This window comes from Muntiacus reevesi, chromosome X (assembly GCF_963930625.1).
Source record: "Muntiacus reevesi chromosome X, mMunRee1.1, whole genome shotgun sequence".
Taxonomy (NCBI): Eukaryota; Metazoa; Chordata; class Mammalia; order Artiodactyla; family Cervidae; genus Muntiacus; species Muntiacus reevesi.
The window spans coordinates 50,491,076-50,517,782 of record NC_089271.1 but is presented as its reverse complement, the minus strand read 5'-3'; the positions used below and the strand labels follow the sequence as shown (position 1 = coordinate 50,517,782).

Genomic DNA, 26,707 nt, shown 5'->3' with positions numbered 1-26,707 from the left:
GGCAGGGAAGAGGGGGAAGCAACAGGTCCCCTCCTCCTCTGGGGCGCCAGGGTGGCAGGGCAGGGCTCATGCAGAGAGTGGGGCAGGAGCTGGCACTTACTTCGATGGTGCTGTCCAGCGATCCCACGCTGTTACGCCGCCCCCGCTTCCCTGCGCCCACAAGCAAGGAGCCCAGCGTCAGAGCAGCAACCCCCCCTCCCCACCCGGCTGGGCTCCAGAGCTGGGCACCAGGTCTGGGCCCCTCCCAGGGACAGACACCCCTATTCCCTTTCCCCCGTTGGAGAGGGGGAGGTCGGGAGGAGGAGAGGTAGAGAAGGAGGAGCGAGAGGAGGAAAAGATGGAGGAGGAGGAGGAAAGGTGGTGCCTGAGAGACAGAAGAGGAAAGAGAGGAGAAGTGGAGCAGCGAAAGACAGGGGCTGAGTGGCCCCATTCGCACTCCCTGGCCCAAACTCTGGGCTCCGCCTGTGCTGACCCAGCTCCCAGGTCCCCTGCGGCATGGCACCTAGGACTCTGGATGAAGGCAGGATGCGTGCATGTGTGGTGAGTGCAAGGAAGGCTGGCAGTCAGTGATAGGAAGCGAAGAGGACACCCAGTCCCACGGCTCCCCAGCCAGGGCAGGGGCCCCGGGAGACTTGCCTGCATCTGAGAGGTCTCGCAGGGAACTGCTGAGTGCACCCCGTTTGAGCCCATCGCCTGCCCCATAAGTGTCCTCCAGGCTGCTTCGGGCCAGTGTGCCGTTCACCGAGTCCTTGGCCCCTCCGGGCTGTGAGGTGTTAGGCCGCATCATACCTTTCTGCTTTTCCAGCTCCGCTGGGTGGCAGTGGGGGAGACAGGGGGCAAAGGTCAGGGACAGGAGTGAGAAGCCACCTGACTGACCCCAGCCTTCTGTGGGCCTTCCCCTTCCTCACCTGCTCTGTCCTCAGGTCTCCTGCTTCGCCCCCTGGACAGCCACACCTCAGCTACATCTCCTAAGTGCTGCAGCGCCCAGCCCGTCTTGCACAATTTCCTCTGGCTCAGTCTTCCCTTGTCCCTCTTAGCGCCTGCTCCTCTGGCTCCTCTCCCCTTGCTTCTCCCTCCCCTGTCTGGTCTCCCAAACCACCCCTACCTTTCAAAACAGAGCTTTACAGTGGCTGCTTTGTTCCCAGGAGGGGCAGGAAGGCCCTTCGAGCCTATGGCGAAGGGCACTCATTCCAGAGCCCGCTCCATTCTCAGATACCTTGCTTCAGAGCAGAGGGCTCCTTCAAGGACAGGAGTAGGAAACCAACGGAAATAAAATTCTCTATTATGTGTCAGCCATGTGTTGGGTGCTATGCTTACTCAGTCTCTCTCAATCCTTATACCAGTTCAGAGGTTAAGTATTAGCAGCCACAGTTTCCAGAGGAAGAAACTGAGAATCTGAGAAGTCACAGAGCTTGCCCAGGGCAAGTCTGGAAGTGGGGGAGCTGACATTCTGGAAGCAGGTCTGCCTGAGTCCAGAGCTCATGTTCTCCAGCCTTACACTCCCACCTCCCTGCGGAGGTCACAGAGACTTCTATCGATCACCCATCCCTCCTCCTGGCATGCTCACCCTCTCTCTGAATATCCCCAGGATCTCAAGGATATGGTGAGCTAAATGAATGACCCTGCCTTGCTGAAGAGCACAGCAGACCCCAGAACTGTGAAGGCCTCACTGAGGAACAGTCCACATCTCTTTTTCTGTCTCTCTGTCTATCTGCCTGCCTTTCTAGTTAACACCATGTTACTTAACCTGGAGAAAAGAACTTAGAGGGCATTGGGAGGAATGAGATGCAATCACTATTTTCTATTATATATGATCAGAATGACTTGATGTGGCCCCTGGAGGCCAGGAGAATGGGTCATCAGGACTCAGTTCAGGAACGAGAATGTGGGAAGAGGAAAGGAGAGGCTGGGAAGGGCAGTAACATCAGTTGGACACTAACGATATTCAACACTCATGTCCTGTGAACATGTAGGACACATTCTCCACCTTATCTCATTGAATCATTACAACTCTGTGAAAATTTCACCACCCCAATTTCATGTATGAAGAAACTGGGGCTCAGAGAGTCAGGTACCTTTCCCTAGTTTACCCAGATAATAAGTAGCATACCTGGCATCTGAAACTAGAGTCCTACCTCCAATACCCTGCTTCTTCTCCCTGCTGCCTTTCAATAGAAGGAAGTGCTGGCTCATAATTAGGGCTTGAAATACTAATGAGGTTGAGAGGTAATGAGCCTCTTGTCACTGAAGGTATTCAAGCAGAGGCTGAAGGGTTCCTGGAATGAGGGTAGGAAGTTTGGACAAGCTAACCCCCAACTCTGAGTTTCTCAGAGGACAGGATTCTTAGTGTCTGCAAGGCACTGTATTAGTAGGGGAAGGAGATGTGGCTGGGTTACTCACACTCCACACGGTATTTCTCCATCTCCTGCACCTCAGCGATGGATTCTCGGAGGTCAGATGTGAAGCGCAGTCGGTCCTGGAGGCTGGGGGCATTGAAGATGATGAGGACTTTGCGCTCCCCACCAGGTACTGCAGACAGCAACTTGATCCCAAACTGGTAATCTGTTGGGAAGGGGAAGGTCAGGCACCTGTCTGAGGCAAGGTGGCTCATATGTGAAATAACTTTTCTCATGTCCATCTCTGACCCAGCCTCTTCTCTGCATGGGCATCATCAGTGAGCCCCCTTTGTTCCAAAGCCCCCAGACTCCTGGTAGTCATGGTATTGCCTATGCCCCAGGATGAAAAGGCAGGCTGAACTCTGGCTGTTCTCTAGAACCCCTTCCTTCACCTCTCTGACTCTACTCACATTGCTTCCGATGCCCAGAAGCCACCCATCAAAGCTCCTCTGGCTTAGTCCTTCAATGCGTGGTATGATCACCATCACTTTAGCCCATCAGAAAACATACATGCTGCAGTTCTCTGCCAGATTATGAGCTCCCCAGGGCACAGACCCAAGTCATACTCCACCCTGCCCTGCCTTCCATCCTGGGACCAAGGAAGTGCTTTGGAGACCTCAGCCCTGTTGTAAAGGAGTCCCAAAACTGGAGGCTGGTGTGGAGGAAGGATGAGCATGACGGCCATGGCAAAGACTCTTGGGATGCTGGGATCCAAGAAGGGACTCACATGAATTCTGGAAGAGCTGCATGTGCATTTCCACGAGGGGAAAGGACTGACGGAAACTGTATGTCACCAAGATCTTCTTCTTCTGGAAAATTTTGGTGACCTTTGGCAGGGGTGGGAAAAAGACAAGAGGCAGGGTTTGGGGTGGGGAATTTCCCATGGCATCTATTGCTTGTTACTGCCTACCCCCTACCCCACCACCACCACCACTAACAGACATATACACACAAACACACATACCCACAAGTTGGGGAGAACTGAAGCTTGGTGGAGCAGAACAGGAGAGACGGGAGAGAAATGCAATTTCCTGATGTAATGATGATGCGCAACAGGCATTCACGATTTTTATAGGAACTAACTGAATGCTGCTCCCCCCAGGAAGCCTCTTCTAATACCACACATAGAGTCCCCCTCCCACCATTTTCTGAGCGTCTAGAGTGCTGGTTCAGTGCCTTTCACCATTAGGCTTGAGGAAAGTGCTATGAGTGTGTGACTGCTGGACTGGAAACACCAAGAGGAGTCTATCTTGCCCACCTGGGCCAGACCCAATGCACATTGGAAATCTACAATAAACCAATGTGTAGAGTTAATGAGTCTTCTTAACAACCCAAGGTCTTTATCAAGTACTCGAGTGTTCTAGACTCAGCTAACATGGATTGGAAACATCTCAGACCATCTGCAAGTGGCATTTAAAAGCACATTATTTGATTTCAGGATGGTTACGGTACACACTTATGCAAAGCATCTTTTTAGCCCTTTGGATTGTGAGAGAACAAGGACTGAGTCTCCCTCATCTCTGGGAACCCAGTGCCTAGTATGGGGCTGGGCACCCACAGGTGTCAGTGCACAATGGATGGTGAAACATTTACTCAATACCTATGTGGGCGAGGCCCTCCTCTGGGTTAGGCTAGTCCACATCTGACGTGTTATTTCACCCCCATGACAACCCTGAGCTGGGGATTAGCTCCACTTCACAGAAGAGGAAATAAAAGCTCAGAGAGGGCACTGGAGGAGCTTTATCAAAAGCAGCAATACTCAACTAGAGGTGACTTTGCCCCCTAGAGGACATTTTTAGTTTGAGTGCTACTGCTATCTAGTAGATAGAAACCAGGGGTGCCGCTAAACATGCTACAATGCACAGGAGAGTTCTCACAATAGAGTTATCCCACATCCACCCCAGATGTCACAGTCCCAAGGTTGAGAAACCTGTTCTAAAGGAGAGAACACGAAGGGAGGACAGGTCACTGTCTTCAAACCCCTGAGGAGCTGTCTCAGAGCAGAGGGAGAACACTCATTCTCTGGGATCCCAAGGGTCGAGTGAAGATTATTGGAGGAAACCCATTGGGAGACAGATTCTAGCAGTCAGAGCTGTCCGAACAGAAAACTGGCTCCCTTGGAGGAAGGCAGCCTTCTGTGCCGCACTCACGCAAACAGAGGACCATGCGGGAATCTGACTCTTGCCTGGGATAAGAGGTTGGACAGGACCCTGAATTTCCCTTCCCATCTGCAGAGTCCTAAGAGTCCCAGTTCTAAAAGACGTATGTCTACACTGGTGATGAGCTCGGTTTTAAGAATTACTTCAAGCATCCCAACCACCAGAAGGTTTCAGACCGACTTCAGGGTCACAGGTTCACTTCCTCCAGTCAACCTACTGGGTTATTAAGGTGGGCGTGGACTTTTTCTACCACTTCCCAGATTGTAAGCCTGTTATCTGCCCTGGTCCTCACCTTTTCTGTCCCCCTGTGGCTGTCACTACCTCCAAATGGATCCTCCAAATGGTGAGGTAAAGGAGGGGCAGAGGCACCCAGATCACATGGCAGAGCTACTTACCCACCATGTCTCCACCCACCAATGTTAATGGTTTATACCCCACCCAGAGTCCAAGCTCACCACTTCCCTCCTTCTCCTCCCCTCAATGCGCATACCACAAGGAGGTCGTTGAAGAGGAAGACCTCCCGCTGATGCAACCCTAGCCTCTGTGGGCGGTTTGGATCTGGCACCTCATAGAGCTGGCAGCAGCAAACCAGTCGACGGTGAGGAAGAGATAGGACCTAGATAGGCATGAAGAAATAGGTGTCTGCAAGGCCAGCCCACCAGCTTCAGGCATCTTAACATTAACTGCAAGAGTAAGTTCACTTCTGGTATATATCACTGTCACTCTGATACAAGGAATCTAAGCAACTAAGCCTAGGCTTATCTTTGTCCCTGTAGCTCCCTCTGTCTGGAATGCTTTCCTTGCTCAGCTCCCTATGGCCACATTCCACCCCTCCTCCAAACCCCAGTTCCAGTGTTTTCTTTTCCAAGAAGCCATTCCTAATCTCACTGGGCTGAAAATGACCTCTCCCTCCCATGTGCTCCCCTTAAATTAACCTAACTATAAGGTGGAGGTATTGAGTTTTTGTCTGACATCTCCCCACCTTGGTCTGTGCTTCCAAGGACAGAGACCATATCTTGTTTGTACCTGTGTCCCCAGTGCCAACTGAAATGCTAGGCTCAGTGGAAAGGCATCTGTAAATGTTTGTTGACTAAAAGACTAGAGTGTGTTGGTGACTTCAGTCATCAGCTATTATCTTGGCTGCTCACTTGGGATGGACCAGCCAAACCAGAGGTGAGAAGCATGTTAATATTTACACAGCATCCACGATGTGCCTTGCCATGCGCCAGATCCATTCCCACAGAGCATTCCACTCAAGCTGCCCATCACTCCTGAGGAATGCATCACCACCCCCTCCATTCAGCAGCTGAGGGGAGCCTGGGGCTCAGAGGGGCATGGACTCACCTCCCCAACCCTGTCCCTTCTTCAGCCTCCCAAGGCACTTACCGGTTTCTTGCCTACAATCATGCGCTCCACGGCCTGCACTTGGGACACATGGTCATCGTTGGTCCGCAGTTCGCGTCCCTGGATGCGCTGGTAAATACCCACTAGGAGGTCTCGGGGGATGTCTTCACCATTGTCAACCCCTGGTGGAGGGAATACACAGGAATATATAGTATACATGTGGGGAGTGGGTGGCAGGGATTTTCCACAACCCTCCACACCCAGGCGTGGGCCGTAACAATGGCCAGGACTGGAGGGAACAGTTACCCTCCGTCCCTTGGCCAGGATAAGGCCAGAAGAGTCAGTTGCTTTCTTCCCCAGGACGGGAATTTTGTCTAACAACTCAGAGCACAGTGTGATTAAAACAATGACACTTTTTTTGGCCTTTCTAACTAACAAAAATAATGTTAAATGATAATATCCAGTATGAGTAAGAGTTCATGGAAGTGGGCATATATACTAACATAACTGTTTGGAAGGTAATTTGGCAAGCCTCACTATTCAGTGATTCCTCTTCTAGGAACCCACTGTAAGGAATTACTCAGAAATATGTGCAAAGATATGTGTATAAGTGCAGCTTATGATAAAAATTTCAAACAATCTAAGTTCTAACAGCCAAGGAATACTGAAAAAGCTGAATATATCCATTTCATAAAATAATTTATAGATGTTAAAAATTTGATATTTATAAAAAAATCATAAGAAAATTCCTATAGCAAGTGAAAAAAAAGCAAGATAATAAATTGCTTGTACAACCTGATCTTAACTGTATAGTTACACTTGTTGCTGTTGTTTAGTCACTAAGTCAAATAAATGGAGAGATAATCCATTTTCATGAATTGTTGTTGCTGTTACTGTTTAGTCTCTAAGTTGTGTCTCATTCTTTCACAACCCCATGGACTGTAGCCCACCAGGTTCCTCTGTCCGTGGGGTTCTCCAGGCAAGAATACTGGAGTGTGTTGCCATTTCCTTCTCCAGATGATCTTCCCAACTCAGTAATCAAACCCGCATCTCCTGCATTACAGGCGAATTCTTTACCACTGAGCCACTGGGGGAGCCCATAGTTACATGTGCATAGGAAAAAAAAGACTAGAATACACCAAAATATCAACCATGGTTGCCTCTAGGGGACAGAATTTTGGATGGTTAAAATTTTTAATAACTTCTATATTTCTAAAATTTTTGGAATGAACAGGAATTTCATTTCGTTTGCTTATTTAATAATTGGAGGGTGAAGATATACACATATACAATATATGTACATATAAAATATATATTGTACATATATAATATATATGTACACATATAAAATATGTACATGTGTATACATATATACATATACACATGTACATATACACATATATATACATACACACAGACAAGGAGGGGAGAAGGGAGAATGGATGAAATGAGTGAACGAACGAATGAATGACTAATGGCAGGATCCTGGGAGACAGCTCCAGATGGCCTTTGGTCTGTCTTACTCCCTCCTTTGAAGTCGACCATCCTTCTGATTGTCTGCTGAGCAAAACCCACTCACTCCTCTGACAAAAACCTTCTGCTAAAGAAAATGTTTTCTCCTTAGGAAATGCCAAGCCTCCTCCTTGGACACCAGGTACTAAACAAACAGCCTTCATCACACCGCCTTTTTACCTCAGCAGTCAGACAGCTTAAGAGCCCAATGATGCAAACCCCTGACAGTTAGCAAATCTGTCTTGTCTATTTGTTTTTCCTCAATTATACTTCCCTCTTTCCTTTTTGTTTAAATAATCCTAACATCTGTGCCATTTCTAGTAGGCTGCTCTTTGGTGAGAGGCAGGGCTTGACATCAATACAATAAACCAAGAAAAAAAGTCAAGGGGACACCTTTCATCTGGCACGTCAAGGCCCCTGGAAACAGGTTCTAACTGACCTTCCTAACTAGATTGTCCACCTCCTCTCGATTGTTCTCCAAGCAACTTTGTTTTCCTACTTCTGTGTCTCTGTTATTCTTACTGCTAGGTAAGCCTCCTCTATCACTGGTCATATTATCTCTCTTCCCTGAGCTCTGAATATACTTCTGGCCTGTCTGACATCACAGTTCATTTTCTGTCTTGTGCTGGGTATCTGGTACTAAAAGTCAATCTCTCGCGCACAAACTGGGAGCCCTCTTGGGGCAGGGACTGTGGCAGATGCCCCTCCACGGTCCTTAGCACCTATCATAGGGACTGGCACACATGAGGCACTCAGTGTCAACTGCCTGGCTGGCTGATTGATGAATGAATAAATGAATGTATGAGTGGAGGAAAGGGTACCTAAAATAAATAAGTCTTTATGGGCAAACAAGAGAGGGAAACAGGGAGCAACGAGTGAATTAGTGTAAGTTCCATAAAAGTCATGGATTTTACCTCCCGTTCAGAGCCTCCTGTTTAGTCAATATTCAGTGTGGGGATGAATGGACAGACAAATGACCATTTGAGTGATTTAACAAGTAAATGCTGTGGGACCATCTAGCCTTGGCAGAAAGTGAGGTTAAATTTTCAGGGAGTAGATGTGATCTCCCTCTTCCTTCCCACCCCTGCCACCTGGCCCACTTTCCCTTCCCAGGTAAAAGACAGGAAAAGCTGATGGGAAGCTCTGGGGTACCTCTCAGGTTCTTGATGAAGTCATCTAGTTTCATCTTGCGTTCAGCCTTGACACTGGGACTGTACATGTCAGTATTGAGGAGGATGATGGCAAAAGCAAGGATGAAAATGGTGTCTGGATTCCGGAACTGGCGCACGAGGGCTGGGTTACACACACAGTACCGCTGGCTGCAAGGCAGGAGGGGTCAGGACCAGGGTCAGGCACCAGTAATCTCCGCCTACCCACCATCCTCCCATCTGGCACCACCAATTCTCTCCTCCAAGACATACTCCCAAACCCTTTGGGTCTCTCCTCTTTCTTCAGACTTTCCTCAAGATTAGCATGTAAAAATCACAACAGCTACCTTTCACGGAGCTTTGCCAGGGGATTTATGTATGTCATCTTCTGTAATCCCATCATAGTTTTGCAGCCCCATTTTACAGATGAAATGACTGAAGTCCAAAGTGGCCTTCAGTGTCTAGGATAATAGAGCTGATAAATGGTGAAACCAGGGTGAAAATCTAGATCTTTCTGACTACAAAACAAATCCTCCCATGTCAGAAAACAAGTTCCCAGTAACTCTTCTATTTCTCTTCTAAATACCCCCAAATGGTACAGTCAGGGCTTATAACCAGGTCTGATGCCTGATCCCTGCAGCATTCAAGGAGGAAGATAACAGTTAAGAGCATGGGTCATGGAATCAGACACACGAGTTGAAATTCTGGTTCCACTGCTTATTCACCATATGACTCTGGACAAGTTACTCAGCCTCTCTAAACTTCTGATTTCTCATCTGCAAAATGAGATTAATAAGAGAAGCACCTACCTCACCAGGTTGTTGGGAATGTTCACTGAAATAATCATGTAAAGTGTCCAACTCAGTAATCCAATCAACACCTGATGAGTATGGTATCAGCTCAGGGAACATGAGTTGTTGTTGCTGATGCTGTTGTCACTTATTAGATGCCCATGTCCCAGATGCTAAGCTGGATACTTTAGGTACATTACCTCTAATCGTCACAACTGCCTTGCAATATAGAATTTATAACTTCCAATTTCTAGTTCAGAAAGTATGAGGCTCAGAGAGATGACTCATAGACCCATCCTACACTGCCCCCCAAAGCAGAGAAAGGCAGCTTTAGTACTGGGAAGTGGGCACACCTGAAGGCTTCGATGAGTCGTTCCACTTTCTGGGCCTCACCCTGAACCCGGATGTGGGACTGGAACTTCCGGAGCGCATCATCCAAATCCATGGAGGAGAAGTCCATTTCATCCACCACACAGCTGAGGAGCAGAGAAGGGGGTGTGGCACTCTCAATTCCTCTGCAAAGAACCTCTGACCCACCCTGACCTGCTCCAATGAACCAAATCCCCCACTGATAGACTTCCAAAATCTGAACCTGTGGCCCAAGCAAATACTTATGAAGATGAAAGTGGAAGTTGCTCAGTCATGTCTGACTCTTTGCAACCCCATGGAGTGTACATCCATGGAATTGTCCAGGCCAGAATACTGGAGTGGGTAGCTGTCCCCTTCTCCAGGGGATCTTCCCAACCCAAGGATCAAACCCAGGTCTCCCGCATCGCAGGCAGATTCTTTACCAGATGAGCCACCAGGGAAGCCCAGACGAGGATAGAATGTTTGAAATGGAACCCATCCCAGAAAATTCAGGCAAGACACATGGTTGCTAAGGGTCTGTTCCATCAACCCACTGATATCAGGGATGGGAAAACTGAGGCTCAAAGCAGGTCATAGGACAAGCATGTCTTGCCTGGGGCCACCCAGAGATTTTAGGACTAACACCAAGAGAGATCAGATCTCTTTAGGGTGGAGAGGTATGGGAGCAGGAGGTCTATTCATCCTGTTTTGCACAGTTTATCTCCCTCCTGCCCTCCTTTTCCAAGAACCCCTGGCCTAGTCTGTCCCAGCCTGGGGTCCTCACTCCAACACATCTCTGTTGAACTGCTTCTGCCGGTTCCCTAGGAATTCCCCTATCATCTGCCGGCTCAGGCCTTTCCGTTCCAGGATGAAGTGAGCCACTCCCACCGGCGTGTCTGACAGGAAGCCCCGCTCAATCAGATACTGGATACCCTTCTCTGGCTTCCTGCAGAAAGAGGGGAGGGAGATGAGATGACAATCCTCCTGGAACTCTGCCCCCTGCCTTATATCTTGAACTAATTTTGGGCCCAACCATGGCCTCAGAGAGCCAAGAAGGTCCACTCCCTTCATGTGGTCCACTCCTTCATGGTACACATAAGAAAACTGAGGCCCAAGGGAAAGAAGCCAGTTTCCCATTTCACAGAGATTCAAAAATTCCAAGGTATCTTCAACTCAACTCCCTCCTTCACTGGAACCACATTACAGTTGAAAGAAAATTAAGATCTGATGAGAGCCTGTTTTGTGCCAGGAGCTTTGATATTCTCCACAGGCACTGAGGAGTCCTAGGAGAAGGCCTGAGTTCCAGGCTAAGTCCTTCTCTCCGCATCACAGACCCTCGGAGTAGGAAAGCAGTAAAAAGATTACTTTTTCCACATCCCACTCAGGCAGGCACCACCAAGCCTCTGTGAGTGTTTCTATAGATCAGTTGCTCCCTACTTTCCATATCTGGGTCTGAGCTATCCCATATTCAGAACCCCAGAGCCTTAGGGCCTCATGAGGCTAGAATTTGGGAGACTTTGGTGCCACAGATGGAGTCTCAGATCCATTACTTACCATGCATGAATTGTGACAATTCCCTTTAGTTCTCCAAGCCTCAGTTCCTTCTCTATAAAATAGGGACACGACTACCCACCTTGCTGAGTTATCATGAGAACTAAATACAGATGGCCATGTCTAATAGGCTATAAAGATATAAGGCATTTGTTTTCTAATCAAGTGTCACACTTGTATTTCACTGCTGAGCACCTGGCAGAAGACTAGGTACCTAGAAAGAACTCAGTCCTGGTCACTGACTAGTCCAGCACAGCACCCTGCCCCCAACATCTCAAACATCCATATACTGCTAGTTTATTGATAGAAACACTGAAGCTCAAGGAAGGGACACACCTTGCTCAGGGCTACCCAGTGAGTCTGGCCCAAGTCTCCAGTTTCTGAGAGCAGGGTTCTTCATATACAACATCGGCTATCCCAAAGGGATAGCCTAACCAAAAAGGGAAGGTGGGAGACCCAAGGTTCAGAATCCATCCTATATAGACAGAACTAGGGCCAGAGAGGAAAGCATCTCGCCCAAGACGACACAGTCAGAAGCAGAACCAGGACCACAACTGCCTTTCATGGGTGTGGGGGCAGCTTTCCATTCTTGTCACCCTGTTGCCAATTCTTTTCCCTGAACAGCTAGAGAGAAACGCCATCCACAAAGTGGAAGGATGGCAGCAGCAGGATCACTGCCTCCAGGAGTCTAAGTGCCTGCAGCAGGGTCGGTAGGGGCAACAAGGTGGGAATGGGAACACGTACTTATTGAACAGGTTGAGGCCAATTCGGTAGTGCCGCCTCTGTACCACATCGTTGTTGAAGGCTGGCGAGTCCCAGCTGTGCCTGGTCTCCCGCTGGTAGGTCTGCTTGCACAGGCCGGTGGCTGGAGGCTCCCTCAGGCTGTCCCGCGAAGAGGAGCCAGAGCTGCAGTTGATGGTCTCGTTGGAATTGCTGGAGCTCTCAAGGCTCTCGTTATCGCCACCATCAGAGTTCTCGCCTGCTGCCTCGCACTTCCCCAACCTCCGACCCCCAGCCACACCACTGGGCCCAGTGCCACTGTTGGGGGCTGGTGGTAGGGGCCCTGGCGGGGCTGGGGCTGGGCCCTCTGGGGCCGGGTAGTGGCGGTGTGGGATTGGGGCCCTGCCTGGTGGCCCCTTGTGCTTCAGGGTCCCATGGGGGCTGCAGCCATCAGCCTCATACACGAGCTGACGGTGGACAGAGCCGCGATCTGAGCGGTCACTCAGGTCCACGGAGCTGTCACTGGGAGGTTCAATGGTAAGCAAGGGCAGGTGGGCAGCCCGCAGCCGGAAATCCCGACATTCCAAGCACCCAGGACCCCTGCGAGTGCCTTCCTCACGGCTACCATCTTCCCGGGACCCTGCTGGCACTGGTGGAGGAACTGGAGGGAGAGGGGCTGGTGCCCAGAACTCAGGCCTGCCCTGGGCAGGGGGCTCTGTGCTAGGCAGTCGTTCAGGGGATGGTGGGGGAACTGGGTCATCCAAGTAGAGGGGAAGGTCACTGAAGGATGTGGCCGAGCTGTCCTCTTGCTGTTCCTTTGACTCTCGCTTCTCCAGCTGGGCTGACCCTGGTTCCTCAGACATGGGCCCCGATGGGTGGCAATTCAAGGCCTCATCAATGGATTCAGCCAGAGACTTTACCTGAGGTGGAGGGGGAGGGGGAGGAGGGGAAAGGAGAAAAAGGAGGGAAAGATGAAGGGCAGTGGGATGGTGAAAGGGTGGGAACAAGGAAGGGAGGGAAAGAAAAAGTGGGGGACTCTTCCTGGTGAGGCAGCCATAAAAGGACTTCCCCTCCCCCACCTCCCCAGATTCTCTGCAGGACATAACTCCCAGGGAACCACTGTGAGCTCACAGGAGCTGGAACTTATGCCCACAAGTTCCCTTCTCAGATATCCCAATACCTTCTTCATGTCCATATAGACCCAAGCCAAATGCCGCCTCCTCACTGCTCCCAAGCCACATTCCTGCCTCTGCCTTTCCTTAGGGTAAACCAAAATCCCAGCTGCCTCTGGGCTCCCGGAGCCCTCTGTCTGGTTCTCTCTTAGGAAATTCATGATATTTAGCCTTGAGAATCTGGACCGAAGCTGGCCTCACTCTGGTATCTAGCCTCCCAACTGGTCCCTAATGATCCACGCCTCCTGCTATTCACGCCCTCATGTACCATAGTGTCCCAGGGTTGGTCTGTGGGACCGGTAGCATCTGGCAAATGTGATGGGATGTCACTTCTGAGATTAGGTTAAGAAAGACTGCAGCTTCTATCCTGAGTACTCTGATTCGCTTGTGCTCCCTTTCTCAGATCCCTCGTTCTGCTCACATTGTGAGCAGTCCTGTAGAGAGGCCCATGTGGTAAAGCCCTGAATCCTCCTGCCAACAGCCAAATGAGTGAGCTTGGAAGCAGACCCATCAACCCCAGTCAAGCCTTTAGAGACTACAGTTCCACCCTATAACTTGATCACAGCCTCATGACAGACCCTATGTGAGAGCCACCAGTCAAGCCACCCCAAGATTCCTGGCCCTCAGAAACTATATGGGATAATAACTATTGTTTAAGCTCAGTCTTTACATTCAGTTTTAAGCTACTAAATTTTGGGATCCTTTGTTATGCAGCAATAGATACCTCCCCATTAGACTTGAATAGCACTGAGAGGTAGGCCCAGGCCTGGTTCCTCAATCTCCCCACCAGATTATGAGGCCAGTACTTAAGGGATGGGTCCAGGCTGGGTTTCTCTCTTTTTAGCTCAGCTTGACAGACTGATTGACACAGAAGAGATGTTCAATTAAATGTGTCATATGAATGCATAAAGGAGTGATTTAGATCTTCCCTTTAATACTTCTTTCCTGTCTTCTACCTGCCTCCTCTCCCAACTCCATCACTAACTCCAGGGAAGCATGACCAAGCTTAGGGCAGGGCCAGATCACAGAGGTTAGAGCAGAATGATTTCTTCTCTTATACACTTTCATTCATTCATTCAACAATTTTTACCAAATATCTTTTTGGTTTTAGGAAGGAAACTAACATGTACTTAGCAAATGCCATATACTAGGTGCTTTCAGATATATTACCGAGTTGAACTCAACCTTCCAAACAGCTCTAAAAAGATGGTTTTATCTTCACGTTATTGATCACGTTTCAGTGGAGTTAAACAATTTGCCCACGGTCACATAGTTGGGAAATGGCAGAACTGGGATTTGCACCTGATCAGCTGTGCTGACACACTCCAAGCCTAGAATGATCTCCCACCACTATCACTGCTGCTTACATTCCCACACTTCCCTGCTTTTGCTGATGCAATGCTTATGCAAGCAACACCCTTCTGACTATCTCTAACTTGCTAACTCTTCGCTGCCTGCTAAGGCCCAGCTCCAGTGCTGTTTTCTCAAAGAAGCCTGCTCTCGTCCTCCCCGAAAATTTCCTTTCCCTCCTCTGGGTTCCCACAGCACTATATGGGATCTCTTCTCATGGCTCTGAGCACACTCTTTCAGGAAACAGTCCTGTGCACATGTGCCTGCTTTTTCCTGCTTGCTTGGGGAGATCCTTGAGAAAAAGAATCCTGGCCAGTTCATCTGTCTCCCCCACAGCACCCAGCACAGAGCCTGGTCCTCGATCGTGTGGTATAAGGGAAAGTTTTGGGACCAGACAGAGCTGAGTCCCAATCCAATTTGGAAAAGTTACATCACCTCTCAGGGTTGTGGAGTCTCAGTTTCCTCCTCTGTAAAACCAGGATAGCACCCCTAGTCTCGAAGGCTGATATAGAGTGGGAGCTGTTAGTTAGGCCTTAATCTGATAGTGGCTCATGTTCTAGAGTGAGAACTTGCTTGTTTGAACAATATATTTTTTCTCTTGCCAATCCTTTCTCATCACCCTCACAGTCCCTACTCAGATGGTAGCTATTTGTTGTTATCAAAACAACAACTTGTTGGGCAACTTCTTTGAAGTACAGGTAAAAGGTTGTAGTAGTAGCCAGAGCTTGGAGAGGGACAGGAAAGGCCCTTTTCAGGGATGCTGACCTGTTTGGAGAAGGAGTCCTCAAGCTCCGTGATGTCGTTAGAAAACTCTCCAGATGTGGTGACGGAGCTTCCCCCACCATCGATGCCCCCTCCACAGGAGCCGCCATATGGGAGCCCCCGTTCAAGCCGGTGGCTCCGGGCCCCAGCCATGGCACCCTCGTCCAGCGAGGCAGGCTTGCCCTCGAAGTACGCGGGGTTCTGTGCCTTCTCATATTCCTCAAAGGAGAACTGCATCCGCATGTTGGAAAGGATGATGCGGCGGGACATGCGACTCTCTGAAGCTGAGCTGCGGAGCCGCTCAAAGTTCTTGTTCATGCGGTACTGGCGGAAGGCCGTCTGGATGGTCCTGGCGGCCCTGCGGCTTAGGAAGGAGCCCCCATACTTCCTCTCCAGCATTTCCACCTGGCAGGGGAGGGTGGAGGGGAACAAAGTCAGAAATTCACGACAGCCTCCTCATCTCCCTGGGCCTCAGCCACACCACCGACCGAGTCATAGCTAACTGCTTACGGCTGCCTGGATGCAACAGGCTGGGGTCTGTGTGGTGTTCTCACTTTAATATCAGATAGCACATGTCACACAGGACTGAATTGTAGTTTTCTTTTTTATTTACAAAAAGTTGATGTTCACTATTAAAAACGAAAAGAAACAGAGGAGCTAAAACAAGAAAGAAAGGAAGACATAAATTGAAGGCAAGAAGGAGAAAGAGAAGAGAGAGACAGAGGAAGGAAGGGAAAAAGGGAAGGAGGAAGGAAGGGAAGGAAGGAAAGAAAGTTGCTTCACCTAAACTTCCAACACCTAGGCATAATCACAATTACATTTTGGGATATGTCCTTCCAATTTTTTTACTTCTGTACATAGTATTTTGTGCCCCCCTTTTGGTTAAACAATATCTTGTGTCATACATGTGATGTACTGGAAAACAGTGTTCTGAATTTGTCAACTTACATGTGTGCTTCTCCCCTTATACTGAGATTATTGAGGACTTGGTCTTTTATCTACACATCTCCAGCCCAGCATGGAGCTCACTAAATGTTTGCTGAGTGAATACAAGACTCAGTGCATGGATGGTGAATGGGTCAGTGAGGTTCCAGTCAGGTGAAGGGTTCTTCTTCCATTCCAGTCTCACCATCCCTCCCTGGATACCACCTTCGATCACCACATTCCAATTTCTCCCTTGGTCCTCTCACCCCCCCATCTCCACCGGCACCCCCATTCCCAACCAGAGCCATCTCTTGGGTACCTTCTTGTCCTGCAGGTCTGTGGAGAGTTCATAGCTGTCCGACAGGGCCTTTGAGCGCTTTATCTCCTCCTCCTCCTGCTTCCTCAGGGCAACACTGGCTGGCTGGAGGCGCGCCCGCTGAGCCCAGGGAAGGCCCACCCCAGCAGGGGGGCCCCCCATGTGGCTGCTGGTGGGGGGAAGCTGGCTCAGCCGGTAGGGGGGTTGGCTCCCAGGACTATCAACCGCTGTGCTCAGGTCACTGCCTGGGGCATCACCCTCCACACTGTGGGGATGAGATAAGATGAGCCAGGATGTGGGAACAGGAGACAGGCCTGCTGGGCCAGACTGAGAGTAGGTGGACCAGATCCCTTCCCACAGCACCATCCTCCCCAGCCTCCTCACAGAAACAGAGACCCCAATACTTAAAGGCCAGAGGAGAGCCCTACCCCCAAAGTTGTCTTCTTATTCCCCTCATAGTCCTATCCCTTCCCCTTCAGCCCCGTCCCCTCCCCTTCAGCCCTGTCCCCTCACAGCTCCATCCTCAAATGCCCTCTCCCCCCTCACGGACCCCCACCCCTTCATAGCTCCATCCTTTCAGACTCCTTTCCCTCCAGTCAGGTCTTCTCACTGTCTTGTCCCAAGCCCTACTCTACCCTTACAGCCTGGTCCCTTCAAGGCCAGGTCCCCTCACAGCCTTATCCTCGGACCCGTTTCCTTCCACTTCTACCCCTCAAGTTCCTTTTTCTAATCATCTTAGCCCCTAACAGCTCTGTCCCCAAGTCCCCCCTCCCCTGAGGGACCAGTTCCCTTATATCCCCACCCCCCCCCAGACCTCTTCCCCTCCCAGCCCGATCCCCAGCACCATCCCAGATCAGCTCTGTCCCTAGACCTGAGCCTACTCCTACACCCCACACACCCAGGCTCTCCCCTGCTTACCCAGCCCTGCCCCCGACAGCCCCACCTCTGCCCCCAGAGGCCTGGGCTCCAGGCCTGGCCAGTTCTCAGTGTCCCCTGGCTGCCAGGCTGAAGGCTCAGTGACAGTGGGAGGTGCCTCCCACCAGCATTCTCACAGGTAAAGAGCTGCCCTGCGGGGCAGCTTCCTTTTTCTCCTCATGGCCTCCTCTGCTCAGCTCGGGGGAGGGGAACAAGGGCGAAGAGTGGTAGGAGCAGGGCACTGGGTCTTGCCCGCCCTGGTTACCCAGAGCTGTTGTTCTGCCAGACCTGCTCCCATGGTGCCATGGCAACCAGGCTGCCAGGGAACTCAGGTGGCGACAGAGCCCAGAGCCCTGAGCCCAGGCAGGCACGGTGAGGAGCCACAGAGATGGGAACAATGGAGGGGGTTTGGGAGGGGGGACAGGCAGGGAGAGGTATGGAGGGGGTTGTGGGGGGGAATGGGTGTGACTGAGGCCCAGAGAGTGGTCTGGTTAGGGTAGGCACTGGAGTTTTTGGCCAGTGAAAGGGTTAAGGGACCACTCTCTGGCCCCTACCTGACAGAGGGCAGGGCACAGGACCAGAATGGGGGGCAAGCTGGGGTGGGTGTAGGGAGGCTCCCAGCCATTTCAGGAGTTTGAGCTACAATGGGCTTGCCAGCCTGACAGAAGAGCACTTTGGGCTGGGGGCTTAGGGGCTGGGGGCAGTGGGGTACATTGGTGCTGGCTCAGGACTAATGAGGGCTCCTGCCCACTGCTCATCCCCGACCCTCCCAACTGTTAATCTGCAACACTGTAAGGAGTAAGGTGGAAACAGACTGAGCGGCTTCCCTGAACTCCAAATGATCTCTCCTCCTGGGCCTCTGGGGCCTTTGAAGCCCCCCTTCAAGGGTCAGACCCAGCCCAGTGCCCCCCAGGCATCTAAGATGCACCTCTCTCCCCCTCAGGACTGCAGGATCCCACCCACCAGCCTCTCAAACCTCTCCCCTCCTAGCACATGCCTCCCAGTTTTAATCAACTGGCTCCTTTGTTACGAACCATCCATGGTTCCCACTTGCATTCCTCCAATTAAAAAGAGAGAGAGACAGAGAGAGATAGCCCAAGTCCTTGTTGTGGCATTTGAGGCTTCTCCAAGACACAGTAGCTAATGTTTTGTTGTTGTTCCGTCACTCAGTTGTGTCCAACTTTTTGCAATCCCATGGACTGCAGGGAAGCCTGTCCTTCACTATCTCCCAGAGTTTGCTCAAACTCATGTCCATTGAGTCAGTGATGCCATCCAACCATCTTATCCTCTGTTGTTTAGTAAGACACTATTCTTGTGCTTAGTCACTCAGTCATGTCTGACTCTTTGCAAAGCTATGGACTGTAGCCTACCAGGCTCCTCTCTCCATGGGATTCTCCAGGCAAGTATCCTGGAGTGGGTTGCCATTTCCTCCTCCAGGAGATCTTCCCCAACCAGGGATCGAACCCAGGTCTCCCACATTGCAGGTAAATTCTTTACCATCTGAGCCACCAAGGCTACTATTCTTACTGCTTCACATTTAATAACTTGCTTACTCTTCAAAACAACCCTATGAGGTAGGTATTATTAATCATCTTCATTTTACACATAAAGAAACTGAGGCCCAGAAAGGTTAATAACATATCTATGGTCACACAGTTATTAATGATAGAGCCAGGATTCAAATCTAGGCAGTCTGACTCCAGAGTTCACACTCTTAAACATTAAGCCACACTGCAGAGTTGGCTACCAGCCCCCTACCCCATCCACTCTTCCCTCCAACCTTGCCCAAATCCTGTTTCTCCCCAATACTCCCACTGTCTTTTCCACCTTCCCAACTGCTCATACAGTACTTTCCACCTGGAATGCTGTCCCTATCATCTTCTGCCATCTGCAATCTGAGAACCCCCCACACATACCATCAAGAGTCCATCAAGAGTCAGGTCATATGCCACCACTAAGAAGCCCTTCTGAAGCCCGCCTCCAGCCAGAAATGATGGCTGATCCTGTTCAGGGCTCCCACACACAGCACATGTCTATCCTTCTTTTTATGTAGCAGGTTAGCTTTGGCAAAGCGTGACAGCTATTTGTGTTCCTGACTCCCAGAATCCCAGCACAGGAAGAGAGTTTGGTAATCTCCCTGCTAGGACAGAGCACAAGGCCTGGAACAGAGTAGGTGCTCAGTAAAAGCTTCTGGAGGGAGGAAGCCAGTGAATGAGCTCTGGTGGCTGGGCTAATAAATCCTCTCACCTGAACTCTGACCTCAACTCCAGTCTCCTCTTCCCAATCCATTCTCCATTCTGTGGCTAGAGAGAGCTTTCCAAAGTAGAAATCTGACCATGCTGCTCCCCCACTAAAACCCTTCCATGGCTTCTCATAACTCACTCAACAAATGACAATTGAGCCCTTTCTACATGCTAGGAACAGTGCTAGGTGCTGGAAATATAATCATGAGCAAGACGTGTGAGTTTTGTTCCCTCAGGGAGGTGACATTCTAGTGGGAGAAGAAGACTATAAATATATACTATCATTTCAGGCAGGGAGAAGTGCTAGGAAGGAAAATACAGCAGGGTGATAAAAGGTGCTGTTTTAGATGTGGTAGTCAGAGAAGGGCTTTTTGAATAAATGGCATATAATCAGAGAAGTGAGGGAGTGAGCTGTGTGGTTATATGAGGCAAGAGCAGTCCATACAGAGGGTAGAGCCAGTGCAAAGGCCCTGAGGTAGAACTGTACCTGGCATGTTTGAGGAACAGCCAGGAGGCCAGTGTAGCTAGAGCAGAGTCAGCAAGGGGAGATGAGATCAGAGAGGTAATGGGAGCCAAATTGTGAAGGGCACTGAACCCACGATAAAGACATTGGTGTTTGCTATGATTGCGATAAGCAGAGAAGGACCATGATCTAACTTATGTTTTACAGGAATCATCATCCATAGGATAACCTCTAGCTTCCTCACCTCACCATAACCATGGATGGGTCTCCTGACCAGACCTCTGCCTCATACACCCTCTGCCCCTTTACCCCAACCTGGCGACCTCCTGCTCACTCTTCAACATTTAGCTAAGGTGTGAACTTCAATGTCTTCCTGAACCCTTCACACAGGATGGCTTACAGGCCCCTCTTCTGTGCTGCCATAGGGCCCTATAGTCAACTCTATCCCTAGAGCAAGGGCATTAATTGGCTCATTGTGTGGGTGTGTGCTTAGTCGTATCCAGCTCTTTGCAACTCCATGGGCTGTAGCCCACCAGGCTCCTCTGTCCATGGGATTTCCCAAGCAAGAATACTGGGGTGGGTTGCCATGTCCTCCTCCAGGGGATCTTCCTGACCCAGGGATCAAACCTGCATCTCATATGTCTCCTGCATTGGCAGGTGGGTTCTTTACCACTAGTGCCACCTGGGAAGCCCCTTGAAGGCTTACAATTTACTGAGGCAGGCACCAGTAGTCCCATTTTATAGAGGAGAACACTGAGGCAAGAGGTCACATAAACTTGCTAGAGGTCACACAGGATGCAAATCCAGAGCCCAGGCTGCCTTCTCATGACATCTTGTTGCCTCTCCCTACTTCGGGTCCCGCACTGCCCCTGGCTTTCAACTCAGTGGCAGTTCTCCCCTCGAGAGCTCTCTCTTCTGCTTTGGTTGCAAAGGTAATAGTGACAGGGAGGTCAGGCTGTCAACACAGCCTCCTAAAAAGAACAGAGATTGAAGGCATCATACACATTGCTGAAGGAGTGGGACCTGGGGACATGGGATCTCTTAACTCAGAACCCCTAGAACACCAAGGAACATGCTAATAATGTGGAAAAATCTCTCTTATATAGACTCATATTCTCTCTTGTTTCTCGCTCACACACACACATGCACATGCACACGCACGCATGCACACACACACACACACACACAGAACATGTTGTGCAGTAACAAGCTGGGTGGACTTAGGTTCAGGTCCTGATGGCCATCCATCCGCTGTGTGAGCCTGGGTGTGTCTCTATCTCTATGCACCTCAGTTTCTCATCTTCGTGGAGTTCAAAATGCTATTCCCTTTTTGGATTCCTGGACTTCAGAAAGGCCCTGGGAGACCTACCTCTCCCCAGACTCCTCCCAGCCAGGAGCAGGAGCAAAGAAAACACACACACACACACATATACCTGTGCATTACACAAACAACCACAGTATTAAGCTGCAAGTTCTCAGGACTAGGGAACGAAGGAAGTGCTGGGGGAGCTCAGGAGAAATTTTTCTTGCTGGGGAGGGGGCCAGGGGTTAAGCAGAATAAAAGTAAACTCTCACTTAGAGTGCACCTTTCCTGTGTCAGGCATTTTCTGCACGTATTTTAACTGCATGGCAAATGGGAAAGAAGAATTAGGATTTCGATTTTGCAGGTGAGGAGAAGGCTCCAAGGGGAAAAGTTAAGCCAAAGGTCTCAGGACTAGCAAGTGGCAGAATAGGAATTCAAAGCCCAGAGCCTGTGCTAGTTCCCCTACTGCCTTGAAGACTTCCTGGAGTGGGTGGAGTGGGGGAGCTATGGAATAGAGCCTTGCCTAGGAGGAGCTGGTAGAGATGAGGTGTGAAGGACCCTGGGAGCCAAGGCACTATGATGGGGAGAAGTGGGGCAGGATGGGCTATAGGGATTCGGGGTAGCATGCCCATGGCAGGGGCACTGACCCACTCCGGCTGCTGCCCCTAATGGGAGGTCTCTCTCCCTCCTTCCCTTTATTGGCACTGCCCAGAGCCAGGCAGCCAGCAGGGGATGGAATCAGGATGCAGTTGCCATGGAAATGAATGGGGGCTGTTGCTATGGATACCATAAGATGAGGGTAAGAGGAAGCTAGGGATGCTGAGGACTATCCCCATGACAACTTGGGCTGAAGCGGGGGACCAGAAGTTAGAGACAAGAAAACATGACAAGGAGGTCAGCACACCTAGAAAGCGTTGGGCTCTGGAGGAAGACTGGGCAAGGAGACCAGACCCAGCAGGGCCTGGGGGCAGAGGGGCGGAGGGACTGCTGTCACCTCCCTCTCCCCTGACAGCTTTTCAGCAAGCTGTTTCTGCTGCCCAATCCCAGCGCCATGGAGACTCCAAACCTGAGGCCAGCCCGGCTTGGTACAGTGACTCACAGGGAAGGGGGAAGCCATTGCAAGGGCTCGTTGAGTACCCAGCGGGCAACGTAGGCTTGGGAGCACAGAGATCAGGTTTGAATCTCAGCTCTGCTTCCTTTGCAGTCCTAAAAATAATAGCTGTCATTTACTAAGGACCTACTTTTAGCTAGGCCCAGCAACTCTGCAAGGTCTGGGTTGTTTCCCTTGAAGGGGATAATACAGATGAAGAAACTGAGATGCAGAAAGATGAAGTAATTTGCCCAAAGTCTCAATGTTCAGCAGTGCAGGATCCAGGAATCAAATCATCGCTCATGCCTGTACCCACCAACTCAGCACCGAGCAGTCCCTCTGGAGCCATTCTCCAGCTCCTCTCACTGTGTGCCTTCACACAGTGGCACACAGAAGGCCAGACGCTGAGTAAATATTTGTGGAGTGTTTGAGTGAGAAAGTGACCCAGGAGAAAGCAGAAAAGACTGAGGTTAAATGGAAGAAGTGCCTGCCTTTGAGAGCAATGACTCACTGGTTTGCCTGGCCAAGGGTAGAAGATGCTCAGATCCGGCATGGACTTTTTGAACCATCTAATTCCAGAGATCCAAATTAAGGCTCACAAAGTCAAAGTGACTTGCTTGCTCAGGGTCACACAGGATGAGAACCCCAATTCCCTATCTTCAAGGCCAGTGTCCCACTTGCAGCTTTTTAGCTGAATCCGTCTAGTCCCCACCCCACACCCAGCCCCTTGAAGCTCCTAGATGTTGGCAACAGCAGGCCTCTTGCACTTCCCAGGCTATGGCAAGCTGATCCATAGTGCCACACCTGTGCCCAGTCTTTTAGCTTCTGTCCATGGTGTCCTCCCTCTCTCCTCCACCTGCAACCTTCACTGATCTGGCTGAGCTCATCTCATTTTGTGGCGCCCTGAGCAGGCCAGACCTCCTAGGAAGTTGGTTCTGACTCACTCCCACTCCCCATCAGATAACATCCCTTTATGTTTTGTGCACACTCATGTCATAGGCCGTCCTTGTCACTGGCTAACTTGAGATTCTCTGTTGAAGTGTTCATTGCCTACACTGTTCCTGTTTCCCATGGGCGGTGGCCTGGTCTGATTTACTGCTGTGGACCCTCCCTATGCTCAGGCCAGCAGCTACCTTGGTCCCCTAAGACCAGAGCTGGCAGTTATGTGTGTGTGACCATCTAGCTTGACAACTGCCACCCTGAAAGTCACAGCTCCACATGCTCAAAAGCCACTGACACATATTCTTATGATTATCTCCACCCGGGACACACAGAGAGACTGCCAGGCACAGAAATTTGCCATCTCACACAACCGACCTCACACACCCAGAATCCCTCACACCCAGCCTCATACAATCACATTTCCTCAGATACACAACAGTGTACAACCTCTCATTCTTCTTTCACCTGCTGGCCTCATGCATACATGTGCACAGGCACACACATTTCCCTCACAACTGATAGAAAACTTCCCCATTCCCATACCATAGGCCCTCACCAACTTCAGTTGCCTACACAGGAGTCTACACCCCCATATCTCCCATGATACCCATCTGATCTTCAGTTGAGCCCCTGTGCCCCCCAACTTTCATCTCCAATCAAATGAAGGGTAAAATGTTCTCTCCCTCCACAGCCAAAGGTGACCTAGACTCACACACCCAGCTTGAACAGAGCAATCTACATACCATTCCCCAATACAACCCTGGAGCTCTCCACCAGGTTTTGGTCCATGCTGTACCTGACTCCCTAATGCCTCCTCACCTCTCAAACCATCTATTCAAACCCTTCCCATTCTTGCCCCTCTTCTGCCAGTAATCCTTGGACACCACCACCCCCAAATGATCCTGACATCTCCCTCTTCTTTGGGCCAGGAACATATTTTGCTCATTATTGAAGCCATATCTGCTCAATCACTTCCGCCCTTCAGCAAAGTACCCTGCCTACTTTCCCAAAGGAATTTGCATCTCCCCTGAGAGATGGAGAACTTATGCAGAACACAGTCACTGTCTTACTTTCTGTCTCTCATGGTATTTAGCTTGAAGCCTTGCACACAGTAGGTATTTGAGCAATGTCTTCTGGAAGAGTAAATAAAGGAGACAGGAAGGGACAGGGGGAGGGGAGAAATAAATGAGAATTTGAATGAGTGAATGAGGAGCTGAGTTGAGTGCCTAAGTCAGTTAAGCAATGAGTGAAGAGTGAGGGGAGCCTCTGGAAAACTACTGGAGCATGTGAAGGGTATGTTGAAGGGAGGAGGGAAAGAAAGGAGAGGAGAGACTCTCACCTGGGCCTTAATCAAAATAGGAGCCACCAATCACTGTGCAGTTGCCAACCATGCATTAGACCCTATGCTGAGCTCCTTGTGTTTCTTCTTGCTAATCTTCATGACAACCCACAGAGGTAGATCTATTCTCACTATACTCAGGAAGAAAATGAAGCTCAAGGAGAAGAAAATATTTGCCCAAGGTTATATAGAGAGTAAGTGGCAGAACCATAAGGTAAACTCAGATTTGTCTAATGCAAAAAAAAAAAAAAAAAAAAAGCAAGGCTCAGAAAGGGAAAGCAGGGGCAACGAGCCCACTTGGGAGTCTCCTGACTTTGCTCCTAACACAGACTCATCACGCAAGGTGCAGGTCCTACAGCTCACAGACGGCACCTTCTGCCTTCCTGCCAACAGCCTCTGGGGATTCTTAGAACCAGCCTCTGGCAGGTGCAGGAAATATTTAGGGTCATTGCATCTGGAGGCAGTGGCTTTCCCTCAGACTCCGAGATCCCTAAAGCTGTAGAATCGGAACCTTGAAAGTACAAAATCAAGGACTCGTAACATCACAGAATGTTAAAAGCATACCATCAGAATTTTTTAAATGGTAGAATCATGAAATCTTAAAACCACCGTATTGTAGAATCCCCAAATCACAGCATCATAGAAATAGAAACCACAGAATTGGATGGAATGTGTCACTGAATTACCCTCTCTTAAATTCATGTAATCATAGTTTTTTAAAATTGTACCACCTCAGATTCATAGAATGTCAGAGCTGGAGGAGCCCTTGGAGATCCTCTGGTCCAACTCCCCCTCCTCCTTTTACACATGGGGAAACTGGGTAGCAGAGAGGCCAAGTCACGTGTCCCAAGTTGACCAGCTCATGCCACCTCAGGCTGAAGAAGGCTCTAGGCTTGCCCATGGCAAGAGCACCACACCATTCATTCATTTATTGAGTGCTTTCTGGGTGTTGACAATACCAGGAATCAAACCCTACTCTCTTTCGAGTCCCTGTTCCCAGCCCTGGATAGGAAACAGGGTAAGGCCCTAGTGGAGATGGGAAGAGGGAAGTGGGGTAGGGTGGAATATACATCAGACAGAGAGAAGAGATCAGCTTTTATTGATGGAAATTCTTTTGTACACAGCGACACGCACTCTGAAAGGCCTTTTCCTCCTGATCACATTTACAGAGCACTATGGGAGCAGCAGGGGGCACAGGATGAGACCGTCAAGCAGAAGAGATGGCAGCAATGGCCACAGCGAGGGAACGAGCAGGCTGGGTCCCAACCCCTTCTGGTCCTCTAAGCCCTAGGCACCCTGCATCTCTGTTTGTGCTCACAGAGGACAGAGGTAGGTCCTTGGGATGTCATTTGGAGACCTCTCCAGGAGTGGCAGGCTCCAGGGTGCCTGGGAAGTGGGGTGCGGGTACGGGAGGGTCCAGGTTTCAAGCTCCAAGCTCTGCTGCTCCCACATTTTAGTCAGACCAAGGGCTCCAGCCTTTATAATTCGGGGGCTGGAGTCCAGGGGAGACAGCAGCAGGGGTGGGAATTCCAAGAAGGGAGTGGGCAAAGATGGGGCAGGATGCTTGCCCATCTGGTTCCTGAAGCAGGGACGGGGTCCCATGGGGGATCGCGGGGGTGGGGGCTGGTTAAGGCTTTTGCTTCTGCATAGAAAATGACCCTTGTCCTCTCAGTTACCGAGAGGAGGGACTACTGCACTCGGAGGCCGGACAGCAGAACTGATGAGCGTCTTCCTCTTCCTCTTCCTCAGTCTCCTCCTCCTCCTCCTCTTCCCTGGGGCCAGGAAGGGCAGGGTAGAGGCCACAGGCGGCGGGTGACAGAGAGAGGCAGAGGCATTAGTTTGCAGAGCAGGGGAGATACAAGAAGGACTGGAACCAGGGAGGTGGGGCTAGGATGGGGGTTGGAAATGGGAAGGCCAGT

The 26,707-nt window shown here is 50.3% G+C and overlaps 1 protein-coding gene across 6 annotated transcripts in view; it reads right to left on the bottom strand.

Moving 5' to 3' along the window:
- The window catches only part of IQSEC2 (IQ motif and Sec7 domain ArfGEF 2), a 76,808-nt gene that overhangs the window by 2,699 nt on the left and 47,402 nt on the right, over positions 1 to 26,707 (bottom strand). For 5 of the 6 annotated variants that reach the window (XM_065915730.1, XM_065915731.1, XM_065915732.1 and 2 more), the window contains 11 exons: positions 16,497 to 16,758; positions 15,257 to 15,658; positions 11,994 to 12,889; positions 10,483 to 10,644; positions 9,704 to 9,826; positions 8,564 to 8,730; positions 5,942 to 6,081; positions 5,046 to 5,171; positions 3,124 to 3,223; positions 2,401 to 2,562; positions 637 to 810 (listed from right to left, as the gene is read on the bottom strand). In XM_065915730.1, coding sequence (XP_065771802.1) covers positions 637 to 810; positions 2,401 to 2,562; positions 3,124 to 3,223; positions 5,046 to 5,171; positions 5,942 to 6,081; positions 8,564 to 8,730; positions 9,704 to 9,826; positions 10,483 to 10,644; positions 11,994 to 12,889; positions 15,257 to 15,658; positions 16,497 to 16,758 — 2,714 coding nt within the window. Of the gene's footprint in view, positions 1 to 100; positions 151 to 636; positions 811 to 2,400; positions 2,563 to 3,123; positions 3,224 to 5,045; positions 5,172 to 5,941; positions 6,082 to 8,563; positions 8,731 to 9,703; positions 9,827 to 10,482; positions 10,645 to 11,993; positions 12,890 to 15,256; positions 15,659 to 16,496; positions 16,759 to 26,707 lie in introns of all 6 variants that reach the window. The other variant, XM_065915735.1, reaches the window with a different exon arrangement.